General features: G+C 31.4%; 1 protein-coding gene across 1 annotated transcript; it reads left to right on the forward strand.

The window, feature by feature from the left end:
- The first annotated feature begins 362 nt into the window (after nt 1-362).
- On the forward strand, nt 363-12,981 carry LOC106673995 (lysosomal alpha-mannosidase-like). Its single transcript, XM_024230345.1, has 18 exons — nt 363-506; nt 5,868-5,970; nt 6,919-7,000; nt 7,057-7,166; nt 7,220-7,295; nt 7,350-7,558; nt 7,613-7,749; nt 8,842-8,975; nt 9,037-9,256; nt 9,423-9,622; nt 9,678-9,871; nt 9,932-10,149; nt 10,209-10,425; nt 11,704-11,821; nt 11,887-12,160; nt 12,208-12,429; nt 12,484-12,633; nt 12,690-12,981. The coding sequence occupies exons 1-18, from the start codon at nt 378-380 to the stop codon at nt 12,900-12,902; spliced, it is 3,006 nt and encodes a 1,001-aa protein (XP_024086113.1). The 5' UTR covers nt 363-377; the 3' UTR covers nt 12,903-12,981.
- Nucleotides 12,982-14,701: the final 1,720 nt, after the last annotated feature.

The raw sequence follows: 14,701 nt of genomic DNA on the forward strand, positions 1-14,701 counted from the left end.
AGGTCGTTAATAAAATGGAGTTGCAGAATTCTTCCGTTCGGACTGGTTAGAGCTGCGGCGTATTGAGCCGAAGGTCGTGGGTTCGAATCCTGCTTGTGACACTTTTTCATCTCATCCAAGACCTAGATAAAAAGTATAATTAATTAATAAAGTAGAACGTTGAAGACTATGGATAAAACGTAGACGTAATTAGTAGTTTTAATCTAGTCAAATGCCCCCCTGTGTTTATTTATTGTACTCTCGGTGCCCCCTTTGTTTATTTGTTGTACTTTCGGTTTTGTTTAGTTTTGTAGATAGTAGTTGAGCGACTTGGACAAAAGAACAACTATTAGACGATTGGAAAAGAGTGGGAGAGAGATAATTGAGATACGGCCGAAATGTCAGGTCGTTCGGCTAGTCTGAGTATTAAAGATGAAACGATCCACCGGCTCACCATGGATCTAACCGTCACGTTATTGTTCGCCACTTGCATCTCCTTCACTTTCTCTGCTAACTGCGGATACGAGGTAAAATCCTTCACTTCACTGATTTTTTAAACTACTTACCAAAAAAAAACATGTTAGGCAGAATGTACATACATTGAATATATCACAACCAGGCGAAAAATCGTTAACAGGACAAATATGAATCATATATTTTATGTTTTATACAACTTTAAGTTTTATATTTAGTAAACCTTCAAGTTAATGAATAGAATTTTTCTATTTAAACATAATTAAGTGTTAATTAATTTGAAGTCGTGAGGAGCGGTCAAGGATAAGGTAGTTTAGAAAAACACATTTTTCATTTTTTTGCCGACGTTTCGACCTTTCTTGGATCATCTTCAGGGCATAAAGTATGGTGGTAGTCTTGAGCTGTCATATTGGTTTTGTGTGAAAGTGTTGTGAAGAGAGGAATAATATAATTAAGTGTATTTAACTGTACATTTAGCTAGAAAACAATTTCTTTTGGGTTAAATAGAAAAAAACTATTAATAAATTATTTCAAGTTTAAAAGTTAAAATTTTCTGGGCAAAAATTTATTTCGAATAATATTATTACAAAAATGGTGCTTGGTACCTTTCTCGAAGGTATTTAAATTGTGATTCTTTTAGGGGGTAGCGACCATTTTTTGGACGAACTACTATTTTCCCCACCCAATTTCTTTAATATCACTTCTACCAATAAGATTTTAATTTTATGACGCATTTCTTTGTCAAAATAGTTTACTTCCTGTTTAAGCATCAAATTCTGAAATTTGCATTTTGAGAAATATTTAGTCATTTTGTTATCCAAGAAGAGGCTCAAAAGTTGCCATTTTTTCGGCAGTTTTCTCAAAATCTATTTGCAAGGGGAACGACCAGGTTGGTGGGTCACGGATTTGGAACAAACTTGTTTTGGTGATACTACACTCCAACTTGTTTTTTTGAAAATTGAAATTTTTTAATATTTTTATGTCGCCTTTCTTTTTGCTAAATCAACTATGTGAATATAATTATTCAGAAATCGTGAGATGCGGTCTGGTGTGATGTTGGTTTCAGAAAAACATTTTCTTTATCGTGTCAACGTTTCGATTTTTATTGAGATCATCTTCAGGGCTCAATAAAGATTGAAACGTTGGCACGATAAAGAAAATGTTTTCTGAAGCCTACATCACACCAGACCGCATCTCACGATTTCTGAATAATTATCGATTAACGGTCACTAACCACCACACATTTCTATATGAATATATCATTTTACGGCATTTTTTATGTAGATTGCAACAAAAATGTGGTTATTAAAAGCTATCAAATTGCCAAAAAATTGCTAATAACCAAATATTTTTTTTCATGAAACTAATATGAAATTTCATTTTAGGACCTCTAGAGACCCCTAAATATAAATTTTTGTTTTAATTTAAATTTATCGATTTTTTAGCTCATAAATTTTTCCGATTTTTGAGAAATCATTATTGGAATATCTCACTGAAACGACTATAATTCAAAAACGGCTAAAAGGATTTTACCGTCAAACAAACCATTTGAAAGAAGAGGAACGTAGCTTTTTAACGACGTATGTACCATAAAAATATATAAAATATTTCTATAAGAAAATACACAGAACAGGAAAATTATTTGTCAGAAATTAACCTCGTTTTTAAATGGAAATAATAGTCCGAGTTTAATACAGTTATAAAATGAACATAATAGTTTTTTCATAACAAATTATCAAACATGAAAATTGGTTTTCTAGGTTTTGAGAAAAATGATGTTATAGCTTTCGAGGTCGTCGAAATTATCGGACAAAAATAAATTTACTCCGATTTCTGCGAAAGTCTGTAACTAAGGATTTTATAACGCTAAATCATAACTATAAGGTAAAATCGAAATTTTGACCATTTTCTGACTTACTTTGCTTACAGAATGTTTATTAAAATACGCAAAAAAAAGGAATAATTTGTTGATTTATCTTTTTAAATCATAACAAATTAGAAAATTCTGCATAGTAGAACATTTTTGTTTTTATGTTGATCAACAGTGATATTAACACACCAAAAATAATATTTTTTAAATTTTGATGATTTATGATCATTTAATTAAATTTACTTCGTACCTACAATTTTTATTAATATTTTGATTTATACTATACAAATAAATAAATTCATTAATCCAGAATTATATTTGGTCCGTCCTGTCGAGGATTTTGACTTGAATTTTGTTGAGAAGCGAGGACCTAGGAGACGATTTTCATAGTCGATAATTCGTTTTAAAGATATTGTCAAGTGCATTTTATAACTGTATCAAACATTAAAATCGGATTATTACTTCCATTTAAAAAAAATGGTTCTTATAGAAATCTTTTATATATTTTTATGGTACATACATCATTAAAAATCTATTCCTCTTCTTTCAAATGGTATGTTTGATGTTAAAATCCTTTTAGCTGTTTTTGAATTATAGCCGTTTCAATAAGATATTCCGATAATGACTTCTTAAAAATCGGAAAACTTTTAGGGGTAAAAAGTCGATAAATTTAAATTCAAACAAAAATTTATATTTAGGGGTCTCTAGAGGTGCTAAAACGAAAATTCATATATAGCATTTTTCAGTCAAATGAAACTTTTTTCAAGCAAATGAAACCTTTTCCCAAGCAAATGAACCTTTTTTCAACCAAATGAAACCTTTTTCCAAGCAAATGAAACCTGTTTTCAAGCAAATGAAGCTATATATGGCTTCAAAAATAGCTTCATTTGCTTGAAAACAGGTTTCATTTGCTTCGAAAAAGGTTTCATTTGATTGAAAAAAGTTTCATTTGGATGAAAAAAGGTTTCATTTGCTTGGGAAAAGGTTTCATTTGATTGAAAAAAAGTTTCATTTGATTGAAAAAAGGTTTCATTTGGTTCAAAAAAAGTTTTATTTGACTGAAAAATGCTATAGTTTCACAGCAAAAAATTTAATGACCTAGTTTACTTGAAAAATATTTGGTTTTTAAATTTTTTTTATTTTTATTATTGATAAAGTTTTATAGCTTTTACAATATTTTTATCGCAATCTACATAAAAAAATAGTTGATTTGAGCACGTAGAAAGGTGGAAAAAAACTAAAAAACAGAAAATTTCAACTTTCAAAAAAACAATGTTTTTTTTTTGCAAACTACAAAAACAACTTGACTATTCATAAGAAATGGCAGATTTTGGAGTGCCGAATCACCAAAAAAAGTTTGGTCTGAATCCGTGTCACACCAACCTGGTCGTCCCCTTGTTCATATATTATGACCAATGTTTATAGTTTACAGTTCTGATGATGGAGCTCCATCAAAGGTACAAGGACCTCGAAAAAACAGTTAAATTTTTGATGTTTTATTTTTCTTAGTATGCCATATTTTTTTAAAAATAATCAATGGTTAATTTTTACAATAAAATATAGTTATGACAAACTTTTACGCACTTTTTTACACAGAAAATATTTCTCTGCTATTGTTTTAAAACTATTTACTGCTATAATTGTTTGCCTATTGCTCTACAAACAAAAATTAAATAAATACAAATGTTTTAATAATATGATTTTTTTTATTTGGGTTTCAAAATTGTGTCTGCTGGTAAATTAAAGAACTGAGTTTGAAAATTTTTCCATCACAGATAACCAGGTCTCTGTTTTTGCAATGGTAATAACATGATATGTGTATTATCTGATTCTTTTTGCCTTTGGTTACATGACAGAGCAGAATGACACAATTTTTAGATAGCTAAAATGTTCTCATTTACATCACACATAAATTTTAGCTCAATATTTTTTGTTAAAAATTTTTAAAGTGTGTTAATCTCAAAATGCTCACAAATGACATTTTCTTATTGGCTTCTGTAACACAAGAAAATTCAAATGATTCTCTCAATAGGCCTGGCAAATATTGATATTCGAGTGGATAATGATAATGATAACAGAAATATCAATGTTATCTACTAGTTTTTTTATTATTATTTTTTATTGTGTTTATTATTAACCAATGCATATTATAAAATCAATTTCTTACTACGAACAGTATTCTACCGGTAGATTTAAAAAAACAAACATTAAATACTTTGTTTACTAAAGTGAAATAGCTCAAAAGACATGAAAACTGCAAAATCGAAAAGTATAAATAACTATTTGTCTGCCCAATTACAAGAATAAGATAAAAAAAATATTAGCTGGTTTTAGACGATGCCAAAAAATTGAAAGAGACTGTAGAAGCAGCATAGGACGATTGAAATAGCTAGATGGATGTCACAGAATCTGGAGAATTTTGATCTATTGAAAAAATAATTATTTTATACTTGGGTCATGGTCTGTTCTTGATTCAACAAGACGGGCCAACTCTGAATCATTTTTATTAGAAACAGAGCCCCAGAGTTCTTGATCTAACCTGAATACAACCGATCAAGTGCCTTTTTATAATAAAATTTAATACAAGTTTGAAAATAATTTATTAATTACACAATAACAATTTAAATCAACTAATTTTCTTTTAAATTTTAAACAAACAATTTAAACTCTTCAAATTTAAATAAACAGTAATTTCATGCAAAACGTTTGCCAGACCGTTTGGAACAAGGGTGGATGGGTACTCACTGTTTACAGTCAATCTGTTGTGTACCGCAGCACTCTATTTTAGGGAATCCAACACTTTTTAAATTCTTTTCAGGATCGCACACTTCTTCATCTTCACGGAATGGACTTGTTCACTTCTAGACTCGACTGTCTCTACCCTCAACCTCTCGATCCTATCTAATTTTTGTTCTAGGCCTAAACATGAAATCTAAATCACAACATTGTCACTTTGAAATAAATTGAAATGTGACACTTGTGTAATAACAATAAAGAATAAAGTAACAATAAAGAAAATTGATTAACTTACACAAAGAAACTTGCTGATGAATGGGATGGCGTTTTGTGATTCAGGACCATGCAGAACCTGATGTGACAGAGAGGACTCATTCTACCCAGTCACAATCCTGGTGAACTTTTAAATAAATTGTAATTTTGTTTATAGGATTTTTTATAAAATTTAGAAACACACACTTAGACACACCTAGAGGCCATTTGCACACCAAAAAGCTGGTACTTAGATCCAGAGTTGAATGAGAGGTACAAAGAAATACCTGATAGAAATGGCTGGCAATAACCAAGAAGAAAAGGTCGAAACAATAAAAGAAAGAAATCAGAAAAATACAAAGAAACAATTCAGGAGTAAAGCAAAACCAATCAGTGTTTGTCAGAAATGTATATTTAATCGATAATATTCCTATTAAATAATTAATATAAAACTAAATATTATCCAACTGATATTCTATTATAATATCAAAATAAACTAGTACAATGATGAAAATAATAATAAATTCAAATTTTAAAGTTTTTTATTTATTTTCAGAGCTGTCCAGAGACAAGTGATAAGTACATAAACATACATTTAGTTCCACACACTCATAATGATGTTGGATGGCTCAAGACACCCGATCAGTACTACTATGGAGGTATTTATTTTATTTCTATATAATTTACATTGTCAAAAATAACAAATTCTTTGAATATTTAGGTCAATAGATTTTTGTAGATTAATTTGGACAAGCGATTAGTGTGTGTGAGGGGCAAATAGTGGTTCTAAGTTTGATTCTCACCTTTCCTATATCAAAAAAATCAAAAACAGCATGCAAAACAATTCTACCTTCTGCGTATTAATGGTCAGTTTTAAATAATTTTCTTCTGTGGAGGAATGTCGATTTGTTTGTGTGTTTGACATGGCAGAGTTTTTTCCCCTGTCTCCTTGCAGACTTTACTCATTCAGTGTTTGTTGGCACCAGATAAATAAAAAATGAGGTCATATTTTCAATGAAGGAATGGTGTTTCACAGGAGTCAGTAATGGGGCCCTTGCTGTACTTATTTTATAAATGACCTTATGGGACCACAGCAGCTGAGTGGTGAGGGGGTCATATTAGCCAAGCTACCAGCGTGAGTTCAAATCCCAGCACAGCCCATGAAATATAAATCGATAAAAGAATAATGTAAAACAGTTTAAGCCTCATTCATGACATACAATGGCTAGTTGGACATTCTCTAGTTGTCTTATGCTATAAAAGTATCTTAGATAGCCTGTACTGCTGCAAAATGGTTTGGATTCTATGCTACAGCTTATTTTTGAGCAAAAGCTTATTGTTCGATTTCTTGATCCTTTTAATCTTGTTTTGCATTTTTTAACAGCTCTTAAGCTGATTACAATAAAATGATCTTTTACTTGCATAAACTTTTGCCTGAACGATACTGGTGTACATCACCTTATTTTTAGTTTTGAGGCTAATGCCCCTTTGCCTTCTCGTGGTTTTGATGTTTAAACCAATATTAAACATTGTATTTATTTTGTTTGGTAGCTTTTTTTGGTAACTTTTTAAAACATTTTAAGGTTAATTTGTAAATGTTTTTTTAGTGAACAATTCTATTCAAGATGCTGGTGTGCAGTATATTTTAGATTCTGTTGTTCAAGAGCTTCTTCAAGACAGCAGTAAAAAGTAAGTAGGAAAAATATCTTGTAAGACATGTCAAAAAATGAAATAATAATTTCCAGGTTTATTTATGTTGAGACATACTTTTTCTGGAAATGGTGGCAAGAACAGACAGATGCGATGAAACAACAAGTCAAGGAATTGGTTGACAACGGACAATTGGAATTCATTGGTTCGTTTATAAAGTAAACAATGCAAATCATGTAATTTTTTTTAATACTTTAGGTGGTGGTTGGTCTATGAACGATGAAGCTACAACCCATTATCAGTCAATAATTGATCAAATGACGTGGGGATTCAGGTAAAAATTATTGCCAAATTTTTTCGACGTGTTTTGAATTTTGAAATTTGGTAGACGCCTTAATGATACTTTTGGCAAATGTGGCCGACCTAAAGTAGGATGGCAGATCGATCCTTTCGGCCATTCAAGGCAGAATGCTGAAATTATGGCAAAGATGGGCTTTGACGGTCTCTTTTTTGGAAGAATCGACTGGGAAGATAAACTTTCACGGATGATGCAAAAGTCAATGGAAATGCTGTGGAAAACTTCAAGAAATGATGATAGTAAGAATGATTTTAAGGTTAAATGAATATTCATTATTTTTAATTTTATTTCAGCTGAAATGTCGACTCTTTTTACTGGAATTCTATACAACCTATATATCTCACCAAAGGGATTTTGCTTTGATATTAAATGTGACGATGAACCAATAGTTGATAATGTCAAATCCCCTGAGTACAATGCAAACAGAAAGGTTGGTATTCTCTGTTAATTATTAACCAAGATCAACCAAAAGTTTTTGTGTTGTGTAATTAAGTAACACTCCTTCACACTGATATCTTGTCCAGTCTTCACACAATGAGAAGTTCTCGGGGCCACTTTCGCTTCAATCGTCCTGGAGGATTTTCAGGTAGAGTTGGAAGTGATAAATTTCGTACGAATAGATTACTATGTGTGTTCAGTGATTGATGAAGTTTTTTATATCGGGTTTTCATGAGTTCATGTACAAACGGGATGTGTAGTTCTTTATGGATAGTGTAATTTGAAACGTAAAAGGAGCATTTATAATTTGACGGAGAATTTTAGATTGGATTGATTAGAGCTGGGAATTGGAATGCTTGGTTGAGCCCCACACTTCACAACCATTGCCCAGAGAGGTCTAATCATTGTCTTGTAAATTAAAAGTTTATTTTCAAGGTCTAATTTTGATCGTGAGTCGAGTAGTCTTTTTAACAATTTATAACGTCGGTTTGTTTGCTGTCTTTTCAGTCTTGTATGGGGATTCCAAGTCAGTCGTTTATCCATGAAAAGTCCAAGATAACGCACAAGGTCAGTGGTAGGCAATGGAATTCCATTTATATTCACCGCAGGACAGACATTTTTACGTAAGGTAAAATTGATCTGTGTGCTTTTTGTTAGGTTTACCTTTATTCTCCACTTTGTGAACCATATTGTTAATGCATTCAGGTGTTGTTGTAAGTGTTGAGTGTTAATTGAGGGGTCCGAATTGCGTGTAAGAATCGCTGTATCATCAGCGAATGTGTGTGTCAAAATGTTAACGTGTGTAGGAATATCTACAGTGTGCATGGAAAATAGAAAAGGGCCAAGTATGCTTCCCTGAGGAACACCCGCCCTTATGCGTATATAAGGGGAGAATTCAGTTCCCTCGACAAAATCGATCCGTCAGATAAGATCTCGGTATAAGATAGTACGTATGAGGGAAGATGTTCCTCAGTTTCCAACGGAAGCCCGAGTACCAGACTTGATCGAAGGCCTGTTCTATTTTTTTTTTTTTTTTTTGACTTGACATACATACATTTGACATGATTTAACACTTGTTCATCAGGTTGGAGAATTTCTTTACTTAATGAAGACATACAGTAAAAGTTACAATACAAGGAATGTTCTTGTTACAATGGGGGAAGATTTTGTGTACATGGATGCGCATATGTATTATAAAAACATGGACAAATTGATTAGGTATATTATAGATACTAAATTTTATGAACGGATATAAAAAAATGTAATTGTAATCTTTTAGGATCATCAATAGCATCGAAGGGCCCAACTCTCCGTTTCGGGCATTTTACTCGACTCCGTCTTGTTATCTGAAGAGCGTAAATGACGCCGGTGTAAACCTTCCGCCAAAACTGGACGATTTCTTTCCATACTCCAGTGATTCAAATTCATTTTGGACCGGGTATTTTACGTCAAGACCAGCCCTTAAAGGCTTTGAGCGTTTAGGAAATAATTTTTTGCAGGTGATAATTGTAAATTTAAAAATGATTGTATATTTCATAGTTTATGTAAGAAATAATGAAAATATGTATCTAATTTAATTAAGTTATTAATGTACTGTTAAGTTATTAATTATTAAAGTTATTATTAACTTTTCAATTTAAAAATGTTGATAATGTTCTTTTTCAGGTGTGTAAACAACTTTATTCACTTTCTGAATTAGGATATGAATTCAGAAGTAATTTGATATCATTGAGGGAAGCGATGGGCGTGATGCAGCATCATGATGCAATAACCGGCACAGAAAAGCAGCACGTTACTTCTGAATATGCGAGAATTCTGACAAATGGTATCAAAGACTGTGAAGTAGTGACAAAACATGCACTTGGGTATGTCAAATTGGTTTTATAATAATATAAGATTTTAACATGTTTGATTAATTAGAAAACTGATGAAAAATGGAGGCGTAGTCGATTTACAATCCTGCCTTCAATTGAATGTCAGTTCATGTCATGTTTCTGAAAACAGCGACTCATTCGTCGTTACACTTTACAACCCATTGTCTCGTTTTGTCGACCGTTTGGTTAGACTTCCAACAAAAGATGTGAAGCAAAGTTATTCAGTAAAATGTCCAATGGGTAAAAAAAAAATCATAGTTAAACATGTTTTGAATTTATTACTTATTGAATTTATTTCAGGAAAAGAACAACTGACACAAATTGTCCCAATTCCTCCATCTGTAATTCAAATCCCTGGGCGGAATGGCTTTGCTTTGGCTGAGCTTGTCTTCCTTGCCAAAGGCATCCCGCCATTAGGATATAAGTCATACTATATATCAAAAACAAGTGAAAACATCTCATTTTCTTCTGAGATGTTACCCAAGACTAGATTTCCAATAGAACTCGGCTTTGATGATGTTTGTTATTTCAAATTCATTCATTTGAAGAAGAAATTCAAAAATAAATAAATTTCCAGGGTTTAAAACTGAAAATGACTTCAAGAGGGCATCTCAAAGGTGTCAAAGATATGACAAACAAAAAGGAAACTACATTATCACAGAGTTTCGCTTATTATGTAGGAGCTGTAGGAAATAATGAAATCAATTACAATAGATCTTCAGGAGCTTATATTTTCAGACCAAACAGTTCTCATATTTTGATTAATTCCCAACCAAAGGTTACCATCTTCTCAGGTAAGTTTCCACTTTACGGACAATTATATTATATATTAAATCATCAAATTTGAAAATCAGAATAGTCATACATTAAAAAAAAGAAATAGTAAGACAAAATTACATAAATAAAACTCTAAGGTTAAGATTAGAATGAGTCATCTTCTTTACTACCTTGAGCATCGTGACTGGTTATTGTACAATCTGTTTGTTTGTAGTTGTTTAGTGCTCTTTGTTAAGCTTAAGGCTTTTTATCAGATCCTAAAGTTTTATAAGAGCTTCAATGTGTACTGTTCAAACCTTGGGGTTTCCACTTCCAGGAGTAGAAATCTCAGCATGCAAGAGAGGATGCTCTGTTGTTTCTTTGTCTTCATAAATCTACACTGGCTTGTGTCTTCTATAGTGGCAGTATCCAGCCAGCAGTACTATTCATTCTAGTCCTAGGTTGAGTAGTTTTTCTATTAGTTTCTGCAATGGTCCTTAATTTTTTTTCACATGTCTCTGCCCTGGAATACAATCTCATTCAAGGGATTCTCAAAAGGGTTCAGGGTTGTTGGTGTCCTTGTTTAATTTTCCTTGGTCAAATTATCAGTTCCTTCATTGCTCTTCTGCCCTGAATGGTACACAAACAAGGGTTATTTTGTTGAAACTCCTTCTCTTTTTATTTTGATTTTTACTAAATTCATCATGTGATGGGGGTATTTATTAAACTACACAACCTTCTTAAACTTCAACAAGTCTTGAAAAGAGGTACTGGCATTGGTTCCAAAATATTTATACACAATAAAAAATAAAACGAAGAAAGTGGTGGTGAAGTACAATATCTAACCTAACCTAACCCAATCCAATCTAACCTAACCCTGATAATGCAAAATCAATCGTCAGAGATTTGTTGTTAATTTTTTTCATTATTGGAAGGATTAAAATTACATTGTCTGGTCATCTTATTCTTTGACGATTAGATGTGTTTTGGCATTTTGCTATTATCAGTGGTGGGTTTTTGCTCGAAGATAATGGTGATGAAATAATGCTAGCAAGAAAAGGCAGACCTGGATGATAGGAGATTTTTAAACTTTATCTCCTTCCAGACTTTAACAAGAACTTTCACAATTATATGATAAACACATCATAAGCAAGTTTCAAATTCATAAATATTAAAAACTTTATTTGCCTTTTTTACTGAATATGTCCCAATAGGTCCCTTTAGGCTTAGTTGTATCAACAGAAAACAGTTGTCATAAAATTATTATAATATATAAAATGTTTTAAATAAATTCAATAATTTTGATTGTTTTATAGGACCTCTTCTTGCTGAAGTACAACAAGTTTTCTCGAATTGGCTCAGTCAGATAATAAGGATATATAATGGAGGACGATATGTTGAATGTCAATGGGCTGTCGGACCAATACCAATTGAGTAAATTTTTTGACTAAAATTTGATAACATATTTAAAAATTCATTAACATTACAATATTATTCAGTGATCAAAATGGCAAAGAAGTTGTCAGTTCATACCACACAACGACTGTTCACAATAATGGTCAGTTTTACACTGACTCAAATGGTAGAGAATCTCTATTGCGAGTCTTAAACCAAAGACAGACTTGGCGTCCGATAATTTTGGAACCAGTTGCTGGAAACTATTATCCAGTGACTACCAGGATTTCTATTGAAGACGATAATAACTATTTTAGTGTAATAACAGACAGGGCAGAAGGAGGGTCAAGCTTGAGTGATGGAACTGTCGAACTTATGGTAATTTATCTTATTATAAGTATTTTCCTTTTCAAACTTGAGCTTAGATTCATAGAAGACTGCTTCATGATGATGCCTTTGGAGTGGGTGAAGCCCTTAATGAAACCGCCTTTGGAGAGGGTCTTGTCGTCAGAGGAAGCCATTATTTATCACTTGGCAACAACGGACAAGCAAGATTATTGGTGCAGGAAAAAGTTTTAAACAGTTGGATGTTTTTTACGCCAACAGATATGAACTTCGAAGACTGGCAATCTTCATATAACATGGAGGTGAACTTTTAACTAATTAAATTTTCTAAATGTAAATTATAATTCTAACTTTAGTACTCAGGGCTTAATTCAGCTTTACCGGACAACGTGCAGATTCTAACTTTAGAGCCTTGGTCTGAAACTTCATTCTTATTAAGGCTTGAGCACATCATGGAAAAAGATGATGATCCTGAACTCAGCCAACCCGCCAGCGTGGATCTTAATGTATTTAAAAAAATGAATACAAGCAAGGGGTTAAAAATAATTAATTTTTTTCTTAGGATTTATTTACACACTTTGCAATCACAAGTGTCGAAGAGATGATGCTTGGAGGAAACATGAAACGTGAGGAGTCACAAAGGCTTCACTGGAACTCAAAACTGAATTATAAGAAAAGGCATGTAGTTAAAAGCAACATCATTGATTTGAATCCAATGGAAATACGGACTTTCATTATAGAAATGAAACCAAGTACAAGATTCCGCCAAATGTGAAAACTGTCAGTTCCTTACACTTTCTTTTTAAAAAAATTGTAATAAACTTTTGTATAAATAAAACCATAATTAAATTGTTTTTAGTTCATTATAATTTGTTTGAAATTACAATTTTACTGTGTGTGGTGTTTAGTGACTGTTAGCCAATGATTATTTGGAGATCGTGAGGTGCACTCTGGTGTGACATAGGTTTTAGAAAAACATTTTCTTTATTATGCCAAATTTTTAAATCTAATTTTTTTATCATTGTATATATTTTTTTAATCTAAAATTTTATATCATTGTATATATTTTTTAATCTAAAATTTTCTAGCATTGTATAAATTCATTTTTTTCACATCCTACATGTATTTGTAAAATTTAAACAATGTTTATAAATCCCAGACCCTGAAGATGATCTCAGTAAAGGTTGAAACATTGGCATGTAAAAGAAAATGTTTTTCTAAAACCTTTGTCACACCAGACCACACCTCGCAATCTCCGAATAATTACAATTTTACCCAAAAATTATTCCTCAATAATTACCACAAGGAATATCAATAACTCTGAGGAAGTGTAAATGAAGTCTTGTTTCTGAATGTAATTTATAGAGAGAATGGTGGGACCCTTTCCCAATTACCACAAGGAATATCGAGTTTCTCGGAAAAAAAAAAAAAAAGAAAAAAAAAGTGCTATAGGGAGTGTGAAAGAAGTTTGGTCTTTGAATCTAATTTATTAGCAAGAACAGTGAAGCCCATCCCTCAGTAATTACATGTAAAAACACCCTTTATTTGAACAATAAGTTTATCCTAGTACAATATTCTCTCTGTGGTAGCTAGGCAAGAAATGTATTGTTTTAGATTAATAATATAACAATTATTTAACAACTGGAGAAAACAAATCCCCTTGCTTCAATAATTTACAAAAATGTGTTAAGAATATAAAAAAAATATAAAATATATAACAAACACAAACTTTGCAAAATAAGTTATAAGACCCTATCAGATTGCAATTTTAAGAACACCAGTATCCTAGCATTGCAATCTGATAGTGCATGTTATATTATACTTTAAATCCTTGACTAATGAGGCCATGAGGTAGGTATTCTTAACATTTGTTTGTAAAGTATTGAAGTAGGGGATTTCTTATTTCAATGAAAACTCATCAATTATAATCCATAAAGATAAGAAAAGACAATCGGGATTAAAATAAATATTTTTTGCAGCATTTTTAAAATTTTATTTATTCGTAAAAACAAGTTGTTTGTTTATTTTATTTAATTTTTACGAGTGTTTTAAACAATTGAATGGGTTTAAAAGTACAAAGTCTGAACCTTTGTTTTTAACATATCTTGGTTCACCACCTTTAAAATTCCAATAAGATAAATATAAATATTATTTTTCATAAAAAAACCTATAGAATATTCTTTTCTACCAATTTCTTGCGATGTTGTTACTCTTTAAGCAAATAATAATAAAATACACTGATGGACAAATTTAATGCACCACTCAATTTATTTAGTTTAAAATTAAATCGATTATTTTTCCACATTAATTACAGGTAATTAGTAGCAATTGAAAAATTCTCACAAAAAACAAAACCGTTAGGTAACAAACAAAGGATGTAAAATACTATTTAAGATATGGGCCCATAATAATGGACAAACCATGCCAATGGATGATGGAAAAATTTAATGCACCATTCAATTTATTTATTTTAAAATTAGATTCATTATTTTTCCACATTAGTTACAGGTGATGAGGATCTATCATAGTCAAAGAAAACAGTAAATAATGCTTTATTTACTTCCTTTATTTACT

Source organism: Cimex lectularius, unplaced genomic scaffold, assembly GCF_000648675.2.
Source record: "Cimex lectularius strain Harlan isolate CLEC.00 unplaced genomic scaffold, Clec_2.1 scaffold91, whole genome shotgun sequence".
NCBI classification, from domain to species: Eukaryota; Metazoa; Arthropoda; class Insecta; order Hemiptera; family Cimicidae; genus Cimex; species Cimex lectularius.

Excerpts from the sequence above, each read along its gene's own strand:
- LOC106673995 (XM_024230345.1), top strand. The coding sequence starts at position 378 with ATGTCAGGTCGTTCGGCTAGTCTGAGTATTAAAGATGAAACGATCCAC. Across the intron at positions 9,872-9,931 it reads TTCAGTAAAATGTCCAATGG|GAAAAGAACAACTGACACAA; the intron begins GTAAAAAAAAAA and ends AATTTATTTCAG. Across the intron at positions 11,822-11,886 it reads GTCGGACCAATACCAATTGA|TGATCAAAATGGCAAAGAAG; the intron begins GTAAATTTTTTG and ends AATATTATTCAG.